The 18337-nt window shown below is 42.4% G+C and overlaps 1 protein-coding gene across 1 annotated transcript; it reads right to left on the bottom strand.

Annotated features, from left to right (window-relative positions):
• Positions 1-4546: 4546 nt before the first annotated feature.
• LOC150035776 (uncharacterized) lies at positions 4547-17890 on the bottom strand. The gene is made up of 9 exons (XM_090314423.1): positions 17341-17890; positions 16999-17205; positions 16516-16864; positions 16325-16412; positions 15905-16247; positions 15403-15599; positions 5335-5600; positions 5031-5208; positions 4547-4750 (listed from the first exon to the last, which is right to left on the bottom strand). Exons 1-9 carry the CDS (start codon positions 17888-17890, stop codon positions 4547-4549), a joined length of 2382 nt encoding a protein of 793 aa, XP_090170549.1.
• Between the last annotated feature and the right edge of the window lie 447 nt (positions 17891-18337).

The raw sequence follows: 18337 nt of genomic DNA, 5'->3' as shown, positions 1-18337 counted from the left end.
TAAATCAAATTATATATATATATATATGTATGTATATATATATATATGTATGTATATATGTATGTATATATATCTATGTATGTATATATATATATATCTATGTATGTATATATATATATATCTATGTATGTATATATATATATCTATGTATATGTATGTATGTATATGTATGTATATGTATATGTATGTATGTATATGTATGTATATGTATATGTATGTATATGTATGTATATGTATATGTATGTATATATATATATATGTATATGTATATATATATATATAATAACCATTTTATTATATATATACTATATGTTATATCAAATATAACACATAACCTATAATTTTATATTGTTGGATTCTTATGAGAGCTCCTCGGCTTCCGTTTCCGCTCCTGGCCTATTGGTTGATGATAGGGTTCCTGTTGGTGGAGTTCCTGCCCTTGGCCTTGGTTCCAGTCTCGTCTCGCATGCCAGCAAGTATTCTAGAAAGAACGACTTGGTTTCATGTTGATGCAGTGGAAGCAGAGGAAAGGAGAGAGTGGGAAGAGCTCCGTAACTCCAAGGAATGGAAAGAAAGTGAGTTTGAAGAGTTCGAAAGTTCTTCGGATGGAAAATCCCAAGATGTTTATTCTTTCATCCTTTTGAAGAGCTCATGGAGTACATGAAAGAAGAACTGAAGAATGATGATAATCTCCCCTCTCCCTATCGGTCGAGCTGCTTCGCTCCTTCGTCTCCTGAGAACATTGAAATTCTTTGTTGGCCCAATTCTTCCATTCCAGAGCCCAGAGGAAAGTCCATGCGGTAAGGCATCCCCCTTCGGTAAGCAGCCGACAATTCCATCGTGCTATGAGCGGACAATTCCGAAGAAATGGTAAAATATGGGTAAGGCTTAGCGATAGCTCTACTAATAGATGTTGAGAGAGTCCTCCGTAGTGCTTTTCGATCTTAGGGTTGGTTCTGTCTGTACGCGAGAATGAGATCAGAATGGTCGTTGGTCAGGTAAAGGCTGACCAAGCCAATGATGCATAGCTGGTCTTTTCGATCTCCATCTCTCGAGTCGAGCTCAATCTCTGGCAGGTATTGTTTGGTCTGGAGGGATTTTACGGTTCTGCCTGAAGCACGTACGTTGCCCTGCCGTAACGTCCCAAGTTTAGCAGCCCGAAAATAGAGGAGAACCCACCTACAAAGCTGAGCAGTGGAAACGTCTGAGAGAGCGCTTCGTGAAAGAATCGTGTGGCACGGTGAAAGGTTTCCCGTTGGGGTTTCTTCCGTCAATGAACATGAGAAAGAAGCATCTCTTTTCTAAGATTAATATGAGGCCTACAACATAACCTATAGTTTTATTTTTTTTTTTTAGAATATGTGATATTATTATACAATAACAAAGAGGATCCCACAACCCGGGATCAAGGCATCAAAGCAACAAAGCACAAGCAAAGACAAGGCATCAAAACAAAAAATAAGCCAACAGGATAAGACCAGAACAAAACCAACACATAGATGCAAACTCGCAAACCACCAGGAGGAAAGGCAGAGAAAAGAACCCAAAACCCCACAAACTAGAAGCTACAGCAAAACAGAGAACAATGTGAAGTTCAAAAGGAAAAAAAAATCTGTACACACACTAGATAAGACCAAAAAGGTCAACTCGCCATGAAGTAGCATGAACATGAACCGTAGAGACCATAAGGTAAACCAGAGCAGACACAAACCTCGGTCAACCTTCATGCAGCCGTCGATTACGCTCCTTCCAGATGTAGTATATGGACGAACACCAAAAAACACGAAACAACTTACTACGCACCCCCTTACCCGACCCCACTCGGCACAACCATCTTAACTCTACATCCCAACCAGCCACCTGATGCATTAAACCCAACTGACGCAACACACTAGACCACACCTCTCTCCCAAACCCACACTAAAAAAACAAATGATCTCGCGACTCCACACCTCCCCCACACAGAAGACACCCCCCCCTGACAACACACCCCAACTCCTCAACCAATCTCGCGTACCCAACCTGTCCCTCACTGCTAACCACGCACAGAAGGAGTGACGCGGAATACCACCCCCCGCCCACAAAATACCAGCCTAAGACACCTTAGGACGACGAGGACGTATACTCTCCCAAGCATTAGCAATAGAAAATCAACTACTAGCATCTGGCACCCAAACCCAATAATCCTCTCCCCTCAACCTAGGCCCTACTGCCTGGATAAAACCCTAGATCTCAAGCAGCTCCCAAGACACTACAGGCCACCTCCAACCTCCCTCACCATCCAAGAACTCTGACAACCGCGCTTCCAAACTACTCCTTACATCATAAACCACCGTAGACCCGTATGAATCCAAAATCGCGCCCCCCAGTAGCCAAGGATCCCACCAAACAAAAAAAGACCGTCCACCGCCAATCATCAAACGAACCAGATGCTTGAATCTATCTCTACTTCGCAAGATAGCCCTCAAGCACAAAAACCTCTTAACCTCACTTCGAATAGCCCACAACAACTGCCCATGCAAAACATACGCCTCTACCTACGCCACCTAAAGTGACCCCGATTTAATTAAGAGAAGCCAGAGTAGCTTCATAATAGCAGCCTAGTTCCAAAAGGCCATATGCTTCACACCCAACCCCCTTCCCCACGACAAGCACACTTCATCCCACGCCACCCGTGCACCAGCCCGACCCACCACACTGCCCTTCCATAAATAACTACATAATAGACGATCAACCTCATGAGTTACACATGCAAGCCACACGAATATGCTACACCAAAAAACCTGAAAGGACTATAAAATAGACCTAACAAGCTGCAACCTGCCAGCAAAGGAGAGGGACCTGTTGGAAGGAAAATTAATTAGAGACGGATGGGGTTGTACATGCAATATTGCGTTAGACATGGCTTAAGCTATGCGTTTACGCCCCTGCGTCTGAGGTCATGCGCCGGAATGAAAATGCGTTAATCTAGTATGCAATGACCACGCATTCCTATCACAAGTTTTCTTATGCTCACGCCAAGTATAACGCAAACGCAAGTTTCTCGGGTAATCAGAGGTCGAACACGGGGACTTGTCACTCAATAATGCTTGTGAAGCAATGCGTTTGAGGCGATGAATAAAAAAAACGAAAAAATTTTAATTGATTTACACACTACTCCTACCCCTAACTCAACAGATTAAGCAATAGAAGACTTGCGATGAGAATAGATAGATACACAACAACCATTAATGCATAGTAATGTTTATTATCTTAAATTGCTCGAGTAATCTCAGCTCATCACACTAACGCATCGCACACCTCTTGGTGGTCAGCCGCATGATTATATCTCTATAGTGCATGGTTGCGTCGAGCATAAGATTGTGCCTATCTCTAGGAACAATGCATATTTTGCTTTAGTGCATTTCATCTCTTACCTTCTCAGGCAGTTAGACGCGGCTATTTAACTTATAGATAAGTAATGCAACAACCCATAGACAAGCATTGCTACAGCCTTTCACGAAGCAAAGAGGATTAACTCACTATACTCGCACAACGCACACCTCTCGGTGGGTTGCTACATGCGTCCTATCTGTAGGCTACACGATTAAGTATGCGATCGCCTTTGATAAATAAACGCTGAAGATAAGAAATGATAGAGATAAAGATGATGAAGAAGATGGCATTGAAGAAATCAAGAGATGCATTGATTTCAAATTGTCTTAATAGCTTAAGCTAAAATGTAATACAATACAGAGGTTAGAAGATAAATGAAGGACTCTGCGTCAAGGCTGCCGGTGGTTCCATGGATGAAAGGTGGAGATGTCTCTCTTGAGCTCTATCTCCGACGAAAGCTCCGATCGTCACTCGATCTGGTTTGTGGAAGTGAAGAATTCTCACTGAAAATCTTGTTCAAGGCAAACCTCTACCTTAAGGCAGAAGTTCGGACGTCTTGAAATGAAGGTCCAAAAGGCTATTTATGTTTAAACGCCGACAGCTATCATGATTGCGTTATGGCTCACTACTGCTTTTGACACAGTATGGGCAATGTCACATCGTCTTATCTTGTTGACACTCCCAAGGTATGAATCCGAGCTTGATTCAGCTGAAGTATCAACGCGTTCTACCTATCTTGCGATCGTCCTTCTATTATAGTTGTCACTCCGTGGCCGTAATTTCCAATTGATCACTGCAACTTCCATGCGATGGACGCATCGATCATCACCATTTCTATGCGATCCAACTTTCAGCGGATGCGTTTGTCTTTGCGATCGCCTGGCTTCATCGCATGCGTTTGTTTGCGATTGCTTATTTCCAACGCATGCGTTTGATTCCTGCGATAGCTATAAAAATAGACACATTGGCATGGAGTAACGCATAATATTGGAGTCAGTGAGGATTTAGGTGCTAATCAACGCAAAACTCAATTTTTTCGCAAATTCTAAGTATTATCACCACATTTTCTACTTATTAGCTCTCATGATTCTAAATAAAAGGCTATAATAACTGGCATTTATGCCAGTTATCAAGACCTTGCTACCCAGATTCTAATACGAGTTGTAATCCTTTATATCAAAGGCGCATAATCCACAGCCCTCAATTGATCCACCAATAAAGGTAAACCCAGATACCTAACAAGCAACGAACCAAGAGAGACTCCCATATACGCAGCTAGTTCCTTCGCCTCCCCAGATTCCACACACGCAACAAACATAGAACTCTTCCTAACATTTGCAACTAACCCAGAAATCTCTGCAAACTCTTTCAATACCTGCCTCACAAACTCCAAAAATCTCTCTCAACTGCACAGAAAATCATCAAATTGTCTGCAAAAACCAAATGAGTTAGGCCCAAGCACTCACACCGATCATGGAACTTAAACCACAGAGAAGGTTTATTCAACAACCTAGACAAAACCTCCATCACCATCATAAAAAAAAAAAAGGAGACAACGGATCCCCCTGACTCAACCCCTTCCTACCAGAAAAAAACCCTTCAAGGGAACCATTAATCATCACAAAGAACTTAGGCAAAGTAACACAAGCCCTAACCCAACTAAAAAACTGAATGGGCATACTTATAGCCAACAATACACCAAACAAGAAATCCCAATTCTTTGAATCGTATGCTTTCTGATGGTCTACCATTAACACATAGTGCGACTTCCCTCTGCCCTCCTTATAGCTCCCCACGAGCTCCTGACACAATAAAATGTTATCGAAAATCAACCTACCCGAAACAAACGTAGACTGATTATCGCTGATGAAATCAGGCAACCACAACCGCAATCTCTCAGCTAAGATCCTTGAGATACACTTATACACAACCTTGCAACATGAAATAGAACGAAACTACTTCATACGTTCAGCTCCCCGCCTCTTAGGGATGAGAGTAATAGCAGTAGAATTAACTCCACCAGGCAGGTAACATGTTTCAAAAAAATTCAACACAGCGTCATAGAAATCATCCCCAACCACACTCCAAGCAGCTCTATAAAAATCCACCGAAAACCCATCAGGCCCAAGATCCTTACCAGATTTCATCGAGAATAAAGCCTTCTGAATCTCCTCCCGACTCACTGGTTGACCAAGTGCCTCCACCCTCTCCTCGGGCCAACTGAACTACACAATATCCCCAATTCGGGTAGTAAGATCCCTATACTTCACATGCTGAGCCCCTAAGCAACCCTGAAAGAATTCTACCACCACCCCTGCCACCTTGTCATACACCATCTAGCAAGTTCCCCTAGCATCCACGACCGTAAATAAACCACTGCAGCTGCGATGAGAACGAACACAACGATGAAAAAAAAAGCTGTGTTCATATCACCTAACTCTAGCCACCTGACCCTGGCCTTCTGATGTATTATTTTATGATGTGGAATTATGGATGAATTGTGATGATGGAATGCGTTGAGCACTGAAGTTGTCTTAGTGGAATCCAAGTGTAAGCCCCACTGAGTTTCCTGTTAAGTCCAAGGTCGAACTCAGGGACTTGGAAAAACAGGTTGCGGTGGTAATTTTTAGGAAAACTATGCGGTAACCGGTAACTCAAATAAGTGTTGGTTTTGTTTATTGTGGTAATGAAAATAAACAAATGCGGCGGAGTTCGAAAAGAGTTGATAAACGGAAGATACGATGAGTATGTGGTGAACGGGTTGAGAAAATTTTCGGCTAACACTTCCTAGGATGTGTTCATGCTATGCGATCATGCAACATGCATACAACAGTAAACCACCTCTCGGTGCCTTTGCGATGGAGAGTTTCTCCGTATGCAGTCGTCTATGCGGTGGTCCGGTTTTCGCGTTTGCATCCACCTCCCACGTTAGCTACAAAAATAGAACATTGAATGCATAATATCGCATAATAATGGGTTAGCCGAGACTCATCATGCTGAATGATGCAAGCTCATTTTCTCATGAGTTCCTAGCATAATTTCCGCATATTCTGCTTAACAACCTTCATAATTCTAAGTAAAAGGCCTAAGATGACATGCATTTTGCCATGTCATCACAACCTCAAACCTAAAATCATGCTTTTCCTCAAGCATACGTTATACTCAAGAAATTCAAACTCACCTTCATGCTTTCCTTTGCAATGACCAGCTTCTCAGAATATAATTTCCTCATACCTCTAATCCTTTGCGTTTAGCTTTTAAGAATGCGTTCATTCAAAATAGTTCAAAATTTTGCGATGACTTGTTCAAATGTGGCGTTGAACATGGCTACACTCTTCGTTTTGGCTTACCTCCACGTGTGTCATGCGGGCATCCAACATCGGTTGCGTTCCATATTCAACTCAACTCTTGTCTCATTTGATTTGGCTTGCACCAGACAGAGGAGTTAGGGTTTGCATTGATCCTGGCGACTTGCCTTCGTTTTGGCTTACCCCTAGGTGTGTCATGCAGACATCCAACTTCGAGCAAATGCCTTTCACAGCTTAACTCTTATCAACATGGGTTTCCCCATTGCGTTGACAGTGGAGTTATTATTCTCAAAAACTCGCTTCACTTTTTTTTTTCTAAATGATCACAATGCAATGAATGCAATTCTCCGAGACCATTGCCACCCCTAAACTTAGAGGTTGGCAGCGTTCTCACCGCAAAGCTAAAAAAAAATTTACGAATGCAGTAATAAATGTTTGAACAAAGGTTTGCACAAAATAAAACTTAAGACTTTCAAAATTTGAAGAAGCTAATAAAAGTAAAGAATGCCTTGCGTTGATTATTTAGAAGATGCGGTGAATTATATGTACCATCATAGAAACACTGCAAAGCAACGCGATCGGGAAAGAAAGAATTTCAAAAGGATAAGGCATACAAGATAACAGGAAAAGACCTTAAGCGGAACAATGCATGCGATCATGTGTTGGAATTCACGCGATTGAAGCCATGTGTTGAAGGATGAAGAGAATTATTCCGTTGTACTGTGCACCGAGGAGACTTATTGTCACACCTGTGAGGAACAATCGCACCACAACCAAGGAAGCAAGTTAAAGATAGAGAAGAAGACGTCCCCGGAAAAATTGGAATGTTGTCACCGCAAGGAGTCTTCCATGCAGGAGATTACTCTCAACTACTCGGGTCAAGTTGCCTTGACCATTGGAACTTCCGGCAATTGTTGGGCGCATGTTGGCCACCATATGCTTAGAATTATCTTCAACTCTTTTTCGACTGATTACCCCTCTACCTTGGGGTCAATACTGGCCTTCGGCGCATCGCCTACACTTCAATATTATTTGCAACCTGGTCGCACCAGTTGCAATACTCCCAGGATAAAAAGTTTGCCTGCAGAGACACAAAACTCAACAAACCATTAGTTGCCAAGTCCCCGACAACGGTGCCAAAAAATTGATGCATTATTTTATGATGTGGAATTATGGATGAATTGCGATGATGGAATGCGTTGAGGACTCAAGTTTTCTCAGTGGAATCCAAGTGTAAACCCCACTGAGTTTCCTGGTAAGTCCAAGGTCGAACTCAGGGACTTGGGAAAACAAGTTGCGGTGGTAATTTTTAGGAAAATTTTTCGATAACCGGTAACTCAAATAAGTATTGGTTTTATTTATTGCGATAATAAAAATAAAAAAAATGCAGCGGAGTTCAAAAAGAGTTGGTAAACGGAAGATACGATGAGTATGTGGTGAACGGGTTGAGAAAAGTTTCGGCTAACACTTCATAGGATGCATTCATGCTATCCGATCATGCAACATGCATACAATAGTAAACCACCTCTCGATGCGAATGCCATGGCTTCTAAGGCTAGAACGCATGCGATATATGCGATAAGTCTATAGGACCTATACATAAGCCTCTATTCTTATTTATGCGATGACAAAATGACACACACACAAATAAGGCGACCACATAATATCATATCTATATCTAGGGTGCATGCGATGCAAGTTGGCAAACAGAGCTTATCTCTAAGTCCCTATCTCTTGTTTATGCAGTTCTAATCTTGTTCTCTCGAGTCTAGATTCTAACCTAGCTCTCTTAAGTCTTAGGTTCTTTCTTTAGACTCTCTCTCGAGTAGCTCGAAAAGGATGTTTGGCACAGTATAACACAAGATAATCGCAAGCAATGAACTTCCTAGGTTATGTTAGCGTAGTTCTCCTCAACCCATTCAACAAGTTTAGCTACTCATGCGTGCGAACAGAGTAAACAGATGTAGAATAAGAACTTCCATTGTATAAATATAAAGTTGAAGTACAAAATAACAATGCAAGAAGAGAATAAAGAGCCTGGTAGCAATCTCTTGTTGCCCATGCTTTTACACTCTCTTTCTACTCGTGTTCAAAAGATAATCTCGCTCTCAGAGAGTCGGCCCACTCTCTGCTTTTATACCTCCAGGTTTTCTCTCGAGTTGCCCTGAGCGATCTTCCGATGCCTCTACGCTTCCCTTGCTCTGCCATAAAAATAAAAGAAAACTATGAACACGGCTAAAGCTCCTAAATCGGTGAACAAGTGAATTCGTTAACTGGTGGAACCCCTTTTCTGAAGGATGCCTTTGGTATTTATAGAGCTTCGAGGTGAAGGCGGCTTTTATCTTATGATTGCACAGATGGGATGGCCTTAATTCCCTGATTGATGCATCGAATATTTGTCACCGAAAATCTGAATGTACTTGTTATCGTTGGCGATTGTCAGCTTAATTCGAATTCCACCGTCATCAGCTTTCTGTCCCATCATGATTAATTATACCTTTCACCTAGATGTGCCCACCAAGTTGCGCTGACTTTATGCGGAAATCCTTCTTGAGCATATGTTTGCGAACATAAATCACCGCAAAGCCTTGCGGTAATGTTGCGCTCGACCAATGATTTCTTGTGATCGCTCTTTCCGCCTTGCGTTAACGCATATTCTGCATAAAAATACAAAAAAAAACAATTGTTTCTATGCGATGAACGCACGCGACCGCAATGTTGTAAACTTAATGCTTTTGGACGCAACTTAACATATTTTATCAGCGCAAGCCAGCATTGTTTAAGAACTTAGCACTACGATAACGTGCATTTCTGCCTGTTATCAGACCCCCAAACTTAAACAATGCTTGTCCTCAAGCATAAGCTAAAGATTTCCTTTAGCAAGTCGACCACAATGTTCTTTTCCTAGATTTCTCGAGGATACTTCATTCAACTCCTATACACCAAAATTTCCTTAAGTCTTATTCAAGTCTCTTCTTAAAATATTTCTAAGATCTAGGGATCGTAAGCTTAACCTTCAAAAGGACTTTACTCGATTCTGGGACATCGCATGATTTATTTCAAAAAGAAAACTTTTCCACCGGGGTGTCAAATGATTTTTATCCTTGCATATTTCTTGACATTATATATTTTTTTCTCTTTGACCTTGCACTAATCCAAGTTCCTTGCCTTCATTTTGGCCTGCCTCAACGTGTGTCATGCGGACATCCAACACCGAGCAATGCGCTCTTTCTCAAACTAAACTCATACCTTCTTGGTAGCGGAGTTGCGGTCATTTATTCATGCGGTGATCCTAGCGACTTACTTTTGTTTTGGCTTGCCCCCACATGTGTTATGCGGACATCCAACTACGGGTAAGTGCCCTTCACAACTTAACTCTTGTCAACATGGGTTTTCCCATTGCATTGACAATGGAGTTGTTATTCAAAATTTTTCTCTTTTCTTCTTCTCTTTTTTTTTTTTCAAAATAGCAAGGTCGAAAATAAATTACCTCACCCCCAAATTTAAAATGCGGCAATGTCCTCATTGCCAAGATATTGAAAGAAGTCATGCAATGTTCTTGGAGAGCTTCGTAAAGAGAGTTTGAAAGAAAGCTAGTAGACCTCTAAGTTCTAGAAATGTTTCATGAGGTGACTTTTCTAAGATTACGTTGACTTTAGTACATACAAAAAAATAGAAGCATGTGTCTCATCATTGAAATCATAATTGGCAAAGAACTCATGTGACGACTCACTAAATTTATCAATATTAAATGATTGCGGTAATCAAAGAGGATGCGGTGATAAAACTTTTAAAATCAAAATGCGATGCGATGGCGCAAAATTTGAAATACGGTTAAGGAAGAATACAACCCCCAAATTTGCGTTGCCACCCACATTGTGTATTGATGCATCCTTCTTTGCGGTGATCTATCTTCTTTAGATTGCGGTGACGGAATAAGATAAGTTGCTTCTTCATGTAACACCTCCGCAATCCAACGCCTCAATTGTTGCAAGAAAAACAGAGAGTGGGTCAAATAAGATTAAACAAAACTTGCGTCCCAAATTTTTTTTTTTTTTTTTTTTTTGAATAAGAATAGAAAAAGCTTAAAAGATATAGTGTAATGAAAATTCAAAGTAGTAAATAAAGTTGAAGATTTCATGATTCCCAAAACTTGCGTCCCTAATGAATTTCGATCGTCTGATAATGTAGGGACCATCTACTTCTTTCTTTATTCAAAGTTTCTCAGTTCCACGGAGTTGACACGGCAATGTCAGCCTTCTCCATGATACGCTTTTACTCGCTACCCATTAACTTTGAATACGTTGGTTCCGTTATCATTTGATAATTCAACCGCGCCATGCAGAAATACCTGTCTAACTATGAATGGTCTGGACCAACGTGACTTTAATTTTTCAGGGAAGAGTCGTAGTCGTGAGTTGAACAGTAAGACCCTCTACCCAACTTGGAGGTTCTTACCGCATATGTGTTTGTCCTGCCAGCGCTTGGTGCGCTTCTTGTAAATTTTTGCGTACTCATATGCGTTAATCCGTCATTCTTCTAGCTCGACCAGTTGAATTTTTCGCGCTTGTCCTGCTTTCTTCAAATCAAAGTTTAGTTTCTTCACCGCCCACAATGCCTTGTATTCCAGCTTCAAAGGCAAATGACATGCCTTACCAAATACCAACGCATACGAGGACATACCTATGGGTGTTTTAAATGCAGTCTGGTATGCCCACAACGCATCATCGAGCTTTGTTGCCCAATCTTTTTGCGAAGGTCTTACCACCTTCTCAAGTATTAGCTTGATTTGCGCAGCCTGATCATTCGTCTGTGGATGGTATGCAGTGGCCACTTTTTGGAGAATGTTATATTTACCCAGCAGCTCCTTGACAATATGATTGATAAAGTGGGATCCTTCATCATTGATTATGGCACGTGGAGTGCTTTTCTTCAAGAATTGAGAGACTACCACCGCATCGCTTGCGGCGCATGCCACTGCCTCTACCTACTTGGATGCATAGTCGACGGCTAATAAGATATAATGTTTACCATTCGGGGGAAGGAATGGTCCCATGAAGTCAATACCCCATACGTCGAATAACTCGAGCTCCAAGATGATGTTCATCAGCATTGCATGTTTCCATGAAATTTTGCCTGTGCGTTGGCACCGATCACACTTCATCACGTAGTCCACTGCATCTTTAAATAATATTGGCCAAAAGAATCTACTCTGTAAAACCTTAACTGCGGTGCGCTGTCCCCTAAAGTGCCCACCATATTGTGAGTCATGGAATTACGATAATATATGTTGTTGAGCAGCATTTGGTATGCACAGTCGCAGAATCTGGACTGCCCCCCTTTTGTACAGATTCGACTCATCCCAGAAATATGATCTACATTCGTGTTTGAGCCTCCTCTTCTGGTGGTCAGTATATTCTTCTGGAAATTGCTCGCAAACCAGATAGTTGACTATGTCCACATACCAGGGAAATTCTTCAATATGGAACAGTTGCTCATCTGGGAATTCTGTACTCACCTCTGACTCATTGCAGTTAACCTCAGGGTTTTCCAATCTAGACAAGTGATCCGCAACTTGGTTCTCTGTCCCCTTTCGATCAATTATTTTTATGTTAAATTCTTGAAGGAGGAGAACCCATCTGATCAACCTCGATTTTACATCCTTCTTTGTCATTAAGTACTTTATCGTCGAATGATCAGTATGGATGAGTACCTTCATTCCCAGCAGATATGCTCGAAAATTTTCCAACGCAAAAATTATCGCAAGTAGCTCTTTCTCTGTGGTGGTGTAATTGGTCTGAGCAGGATTTAATGTCTTACTCGTATATGCGATGGGATGTAAGATTGTTTTTCTCTTTTGTGCCAAAGCTGCTCCCATCGCATACCCGCTTGCATCGCACATTAATTCAAAAGGAAGTTTCCAGTCAAGTGCAATTAACACGGGTGCGGTAATCAGTGCATTCTTCAAAATTCTGAATGCGTTGAGGCAATTTTCGTCAAAATCAAATTTTCTGTCAGCCTCCAACAACGCACTCAGTGGTCGTGCTATTTTTGAAAAGTCTTTGACAAAGCGTCTATAAAATCTATCATGCCCCAAGAAACTTCGTATAGCCTTCACCTCCAATCTGTCTCGGGAAACCTTATGCCCTAACATGATGCCCTCCTTAACCATAAAATGGCATTTTTCCCAGTTAAGAATGAGTTTCGTCTCTTCGCATCTTTTCAGTATCTTCTTCAGGTTGGCTAGACAGACTTCATAGGTGTGCCCATAGACAGAGATGTCATCCATGAAGATTTCAACAGAGTTCTCAAGATAGTCTGAAAAGATGGCCATCATGTACCTTTGGAACGTGCTTAGTGCATTGCAGAGGCCAAATGGCATGCGGCGAAAAGCAAAGGTCCCATATGGGCAGGTGAATGTGGTATTGTCCTAGTCTTCTGGAGCAATCATAATCTAGTTATACCTGACATAGCCATCCAGAAAACAGTAAAAGTCATTTCCGGCTAGACGGTCTAGCATTTGATCAATGAACGGTAGAGGGAAATGATCTTTCTTTATGGCTGTATTCAGCTTGTGGTAGTCCATGCAAATGTGCCACCCAGTGACGATTCTTTGTGGTATCAGCTCATTGTTTTCGTTTGAGACTACCGTCATGCCACCCTTTTTAGGCACACACTGCACGGGGCTGACCCACATGCTATCTGCTATCAGATAAATAATGCCCTCATCTAACCATTTAATGAACTCCTTTTTAACGACCTCTTTCATCGCAAGGTTGAGTCTGGGTTGATGTTCGATCGTTGCCTTGTTGTTTTCTTCAAGATGAATTCAGTGCATATAGTACGCTGGGCTAATTCCTCGAATGTCGGCGAGCGTCCAGCGAATTGCTCGCACATGCTTCCTCAGAATGCTCATCAAAGCATTCTCCTGGTCTTCGTTAAGTTCCGAGGAAATTATTACTGGCATCTTCTCATTCTGCCCCAAAAATGCGTACTTTAAATGGTTCAGCAGGGTCTTTAATTCCATTGTTGGTGGTTTTACTAGGGACAATTACGTTGTTTTTCTTTCTTCTTTTTCTATTGGCTCTTCTTCTTGGTTTGCGATCATTTCTTCTTCCTTACTTGTTTTTGTTATGATCGCATTACAGGTAGCAATGGATGCACTTGTATCCTCTTCTTCATTCTCTTCGTCAAACTTTTCTTCGTCAATCAAATTCTGGTCGTCATCTGAGTCATATAGGTCTTCTTCATCAGGAAACTTCATGGCACAGATTATGTTGAACTTGAGCTTCTATCCATTGATGCTCAAAGTGATCTCCTTTTTATGCACATCAATCTGAGCATGACCTGTTGATAAAAATGGTCACCCTAAGATGATTGGCACATCTTTGTCAGCATCGTAATCCAAGATGATGAAGTCGACTAGTGGGATCAATTTGTCGATGGTGATCAGAATGCATGCGATATATGCGATAAGTCTATAGGACCTATACATAAGCCTCTATTCTTATTTATGCGATGACAAAATGACACACACACGAATAAGGCGACCACATAATATCATATCTATATCTAGGGTGCATGCGATGCAAGTTGGCAAACAGAGCTTATCTCTAAGTCCCTATCTCTTGTTTATGCAGTTCTAATCTTGCTCTCTCAAGTCTAGATTCTAACCTAGCTCTCTTAAGTCTTAGGTTCTTTCTTTAGACTCTCTCTCGAGTAGCTCGAAAAAGATTTTTGGCACAGCATAACACAAGATAATCGCAAGCAATGAACTTCCTAAGTTATGTTAACATAGTTCTCCTCAACCTATTCAACAAGTTTAGCTACTCATACGTGCGAAGAGAGTGAACAGATGCATAATAAGAACTTCCATTGTATAAATATAAAGTTGAAGTACAAAATAACAATGCAAGAAGAGAATAAAGAGCCTGGTAGCAATCTCTTGCTGCCCATGCTTTTACACTGTCTTTCTACTCGTGTTCAAAAGATAATCTCGCTCTCAGAGAGTCGGCCCGCTCTCTGCTTTTACGCCTCCGAGTTCTCTCTCGAGTTGCCCTGAGTAATCTTCTGGCGCCTCTACTCTTCCCTTGGTCCACCTTAAAAATAAAAGAAAACTATGAACGTGGCTAAAGCTCCTAAATCGGTGAACAGGTGAATTCGTTAACTAGTGGAACCCCTTTTCTGAAGGATGCCTTTGGTATTTATAAAGCTTCAGGGTGAAGGCAGCTTCTCTCTTATGATTGCACAGATAGGATGGCTTTAATTCACTGACTGATGCGCCAAATATTTTTCACCGAAAAGTTGAATGTACTTGTTATCGTTAGCGGCTGTCAGCTTAATTTGGATTCGATCGTCATCAGCTTTCTGTCCCATCGTGATTAATTATGCCTTTCACCCAGATACGCCCACCAAGTTGCACCGAATTTATGCGGCAATCCTTCTTGAGCAGATGTTTGTGAACACAAATCACCACAAAGACTTGTGGTAATGCTGCACTCGACCAATGATTTCCTATGATTGCTCTTTCCGCCTTGCGTCAACGCATATTCTGCATAAAAATATAAAAAAAATAAATTATTTCTATGCGATGAACGTACTTGACCGCAATGTTGTAAACTGAATGCTTTTGGACGCAATTTAATATATTTTATCAGTGCAAGCCAGCATTGTTTAAGAACTTAGCACTACGATAACGTGCATTTCTGCCCATTATCACCTTCTGCCAGAGCGACGCCTCCTCCAATCTCGCCACTGACCAAAACACCTCAGCGGCGCAAGCCGCCTTCGTACACACCGACTTTGAACCAGGATTCCTTTCTACCGCAACCTGAGCAGCCTCCATAACCTGCCTAGTCGCCTGCTTCTCATCAACTAACATAGAGATACGCCTACCAAATGAAACTGCTTCACTGCCTTTAAATTTCGCACAAAACTAACCATAGGAGACACATCCTCAAACCTTCTCCACACTGACCAGATAGTATCAAGAAAACCCTCTGCCACTGCCCAATGAGAAAAATAACGAAACATAGGAGGCGGTCTACTTCTCGTCTCCCTTGTAGAAACCAGAAGAGGGCTATGATAAGAAATCCCCCACTAACCAACCATAACCTCCGAATACGAAAAAGCTACCTTCCACGCCTCATTAGACAAGCACCGATCCAAGCGACGCAAGATACCATTCCCCTGAAGTTTACTAGTCTAGGTAAACCAGTTACCTGTCACACCCAACTCAACCAGATCCGCCTCCAATAACACCTCATCAAACTCCTCCATCTCCCTCAAGCTAGGGCAACCACCAAAATCTTCTGAACTACTACGAATAGCATTAAAATCCCCCAAAACAACTCCAGGAAGCTGCCACGAGGCACACACATCAATCAACTGAGACCACAAGTTCCTCCTCTCACTAACGTGATTAGAGGCATACACTGCACCAATATATACCCTAACACTGGATACAATATCTACTAAGATTCCAGAAATGAATTGATACCCACTGACATCAATGGAAAAATCATAGACACTCTTCTGCCACATCACCCAAATCCTCTCATCTCCCTGCATACTATAGCTACACACACAACTCCAGGCATCACCAAACCTACCCATCACCATACTAAAATTTTCAGACAAACCCTCGTCTCAAGCAAACAATAGAAAGTAACAGAGGAGGAAGCCAGAAAGTCTGCCACCACCCTACACTTGACAGGGTCATTCAACCCCCTAAGATTCCAGGAACACCAAATAATGAATCTTGCAAGAGATCACACCTACCACTTTCCACTGGGCTTTGCCCAAACTCCCGAACATCCAATCCATAACAAACAACGGATCAGGATCTGCCTGCACTAGAGCCAATGCCAACGAGTTTCCCCCCTTATCACACAAACCATCAAACTGATTATGATCATCAACATGCTTTACAAACCCTGTAATTCCAGGGGACCCATAAACTACTCTGCTATTCAAGGGTGTCGTACCCAGTGACCCACTACCACCCCTATGCCCTACACCTCCTCTATCATGCCTACATCGACTAACCATAGTAAATTCTTCAACCCTCTCCGTGCTCTTAATCTCATCCACTAGGCTAGCTCCCCTTGCACCCATACCTAAGTCCTTCCCCTTCCTCACACTCTCAATTCCCCCGTTCTCCTCCAAACACCCCTTATTGACTGCCACAATACACAACTTCTAACCCTTCTCCACACCCTGTTGCTCACACACCACCCCAGTATGCCCAAAGGACCCACAGTAAGAACACCTACGAGGTTTCCACTCATACACTACTGAATAATAAACTTCTGACCCTGCATTCTAACAGTGACTGAAAAAGGCATTAACAAATTACCATCCACCTGAACACAAACCCTCGCATACGATAACCGTCGTCGCTCTCTTGTTGCAACATCAAAAGAGACAGGTTCACCCACGGCTCTAGCTAACACTGCTAAACCCTTATCCGTCCACAACTCTAGGGGAACATGCTCCAGTTTAATCCAGTAAGGAACAGAATCTAAAACAAAGGTTTCAGGAACAATACTTGGAAACCACTATCGTAATAAGATGGGTTTGCCACCCAAGTGCCACGGACCATTCTCCAGCACCCAATCCCGTGACTCTACCTTCTAAAAATTAAAGATAATCAGACCATTATCCAACAAGGTAATAGTTGGCATCTCTACACGTCCCCAAGTTCTTTGAATAAGACGACAAATAACAAAATATGGGAGTTTGGCATCCACAAACTGACCAACCAGAGATTTTTCCCACACACAGACACCCTCATCAATAATCTCTTTACAAGGTTCAACAATAACTTTATCATTTTCAATCGATGGGGGAATGAACTCCAAATTACCCCTCAACTTAGGCCCAAAAAGGGTTGCCCACGACTTTCCCCCTATCACGCCGGATTCAGAACAACCAAAACCACACCCCTCCTCCAATCGAACTACCTTTGGACCAAATCCCCTAGCTAAATCGGTTTTAGGAACCGTCTCCTCCCGCTCACGAAGAACCTGAATGCGATCGACCCTCACTTCCGCAAAGCCCAACTCTCGAAACCTCCTCACTGTCTGACTTCTGCCTCCTCCCCCCCCCCCCCCCCCTGAGCCTCCCAACTCTAGCCTCGCACCACGCGACCCACCCACTAAAGCTTTCACACCTATCGACCCTTTCTCCAGCTCCCCCTGCACCATTCCACTCCCTTAACTCAGCCTCAACTCACTCCCAATAAGCCCGCTCATTCTAGCTCCCTCAAGGCCCACCTCAACACCCCTCACAACCCGATTTTCATTCGGGCCCCCAACACCCTCAAGGCTCCCAGACACCCCTTTCACTTCCTGCCCATCAACTAACCTAATACCCAGCCCACCCGATTCAACCCTCACAACCCGAATTTCCTTCTTCAACCCAAAACGCCCCATACTAGAGCCTTCACCTTCCTCAGAGCGACCGTCAGACAACCCAAAATACTTCACCTCTGAAGAACGAGCACCCAATCCCAAATTGTTCTTCGGTTTAAATAGACGAAAGGGTTGTTGAGCAACTCGCCCTCCATTCTTCTCCTTCAGTCTTAGAGGCGACCGCTTATGCACCATCATCACCAACTCTCCCCATGTAAACCCACACCTCAATAAGATCAT

The sequence above is a fragment of the Benincasa hispida genome, chromosome 6, assembly GCF_027475165.1.
Source record: "Benincasa hispida cultivar pf3 chromosome 6, pf3_genome.v1.1, whole genome shotgun sequence".
Taxonomy (NCBI): domain Eukaryota; kingdom Viridiplantae; phylum Streptophyta; class Magnoliopsida; order Cucurbitales; family Cucurbitaceae; genus Benincasa; species Benincasa hispida.
The sequence above is the reverse complement of the archived record's forward strand: the minus strand, read 5'-3'. Positions and strand labels throughout refer to the sequence as shown.

Bases quoted from the DNA above. Each gene is read 5' to 3' on its own strand.
- LOC150035776 (XM_090314423.1), bottom strand. From the start codon at position 17,890: ATGGTGCAGGGGGAGCTGGAGAAAGGGTCGATAGGTGTGAAAGCTTTA. The intron at 16,248-16,324 runs GTTTGTCTGAAA...TATAGTATGCAG, and splicing joins ATTGTTTGCTTGAGACGAGG to GGAGATGAGAGGATTTGGGT. The intron at 4,751-5,030 runs GTTAGGGCTTGT...TTTGTGAGGCAG, and splicing joins CCATTCAGTTTTTTAGTTGG to GTATTGAAAGAGTTTGCAGA.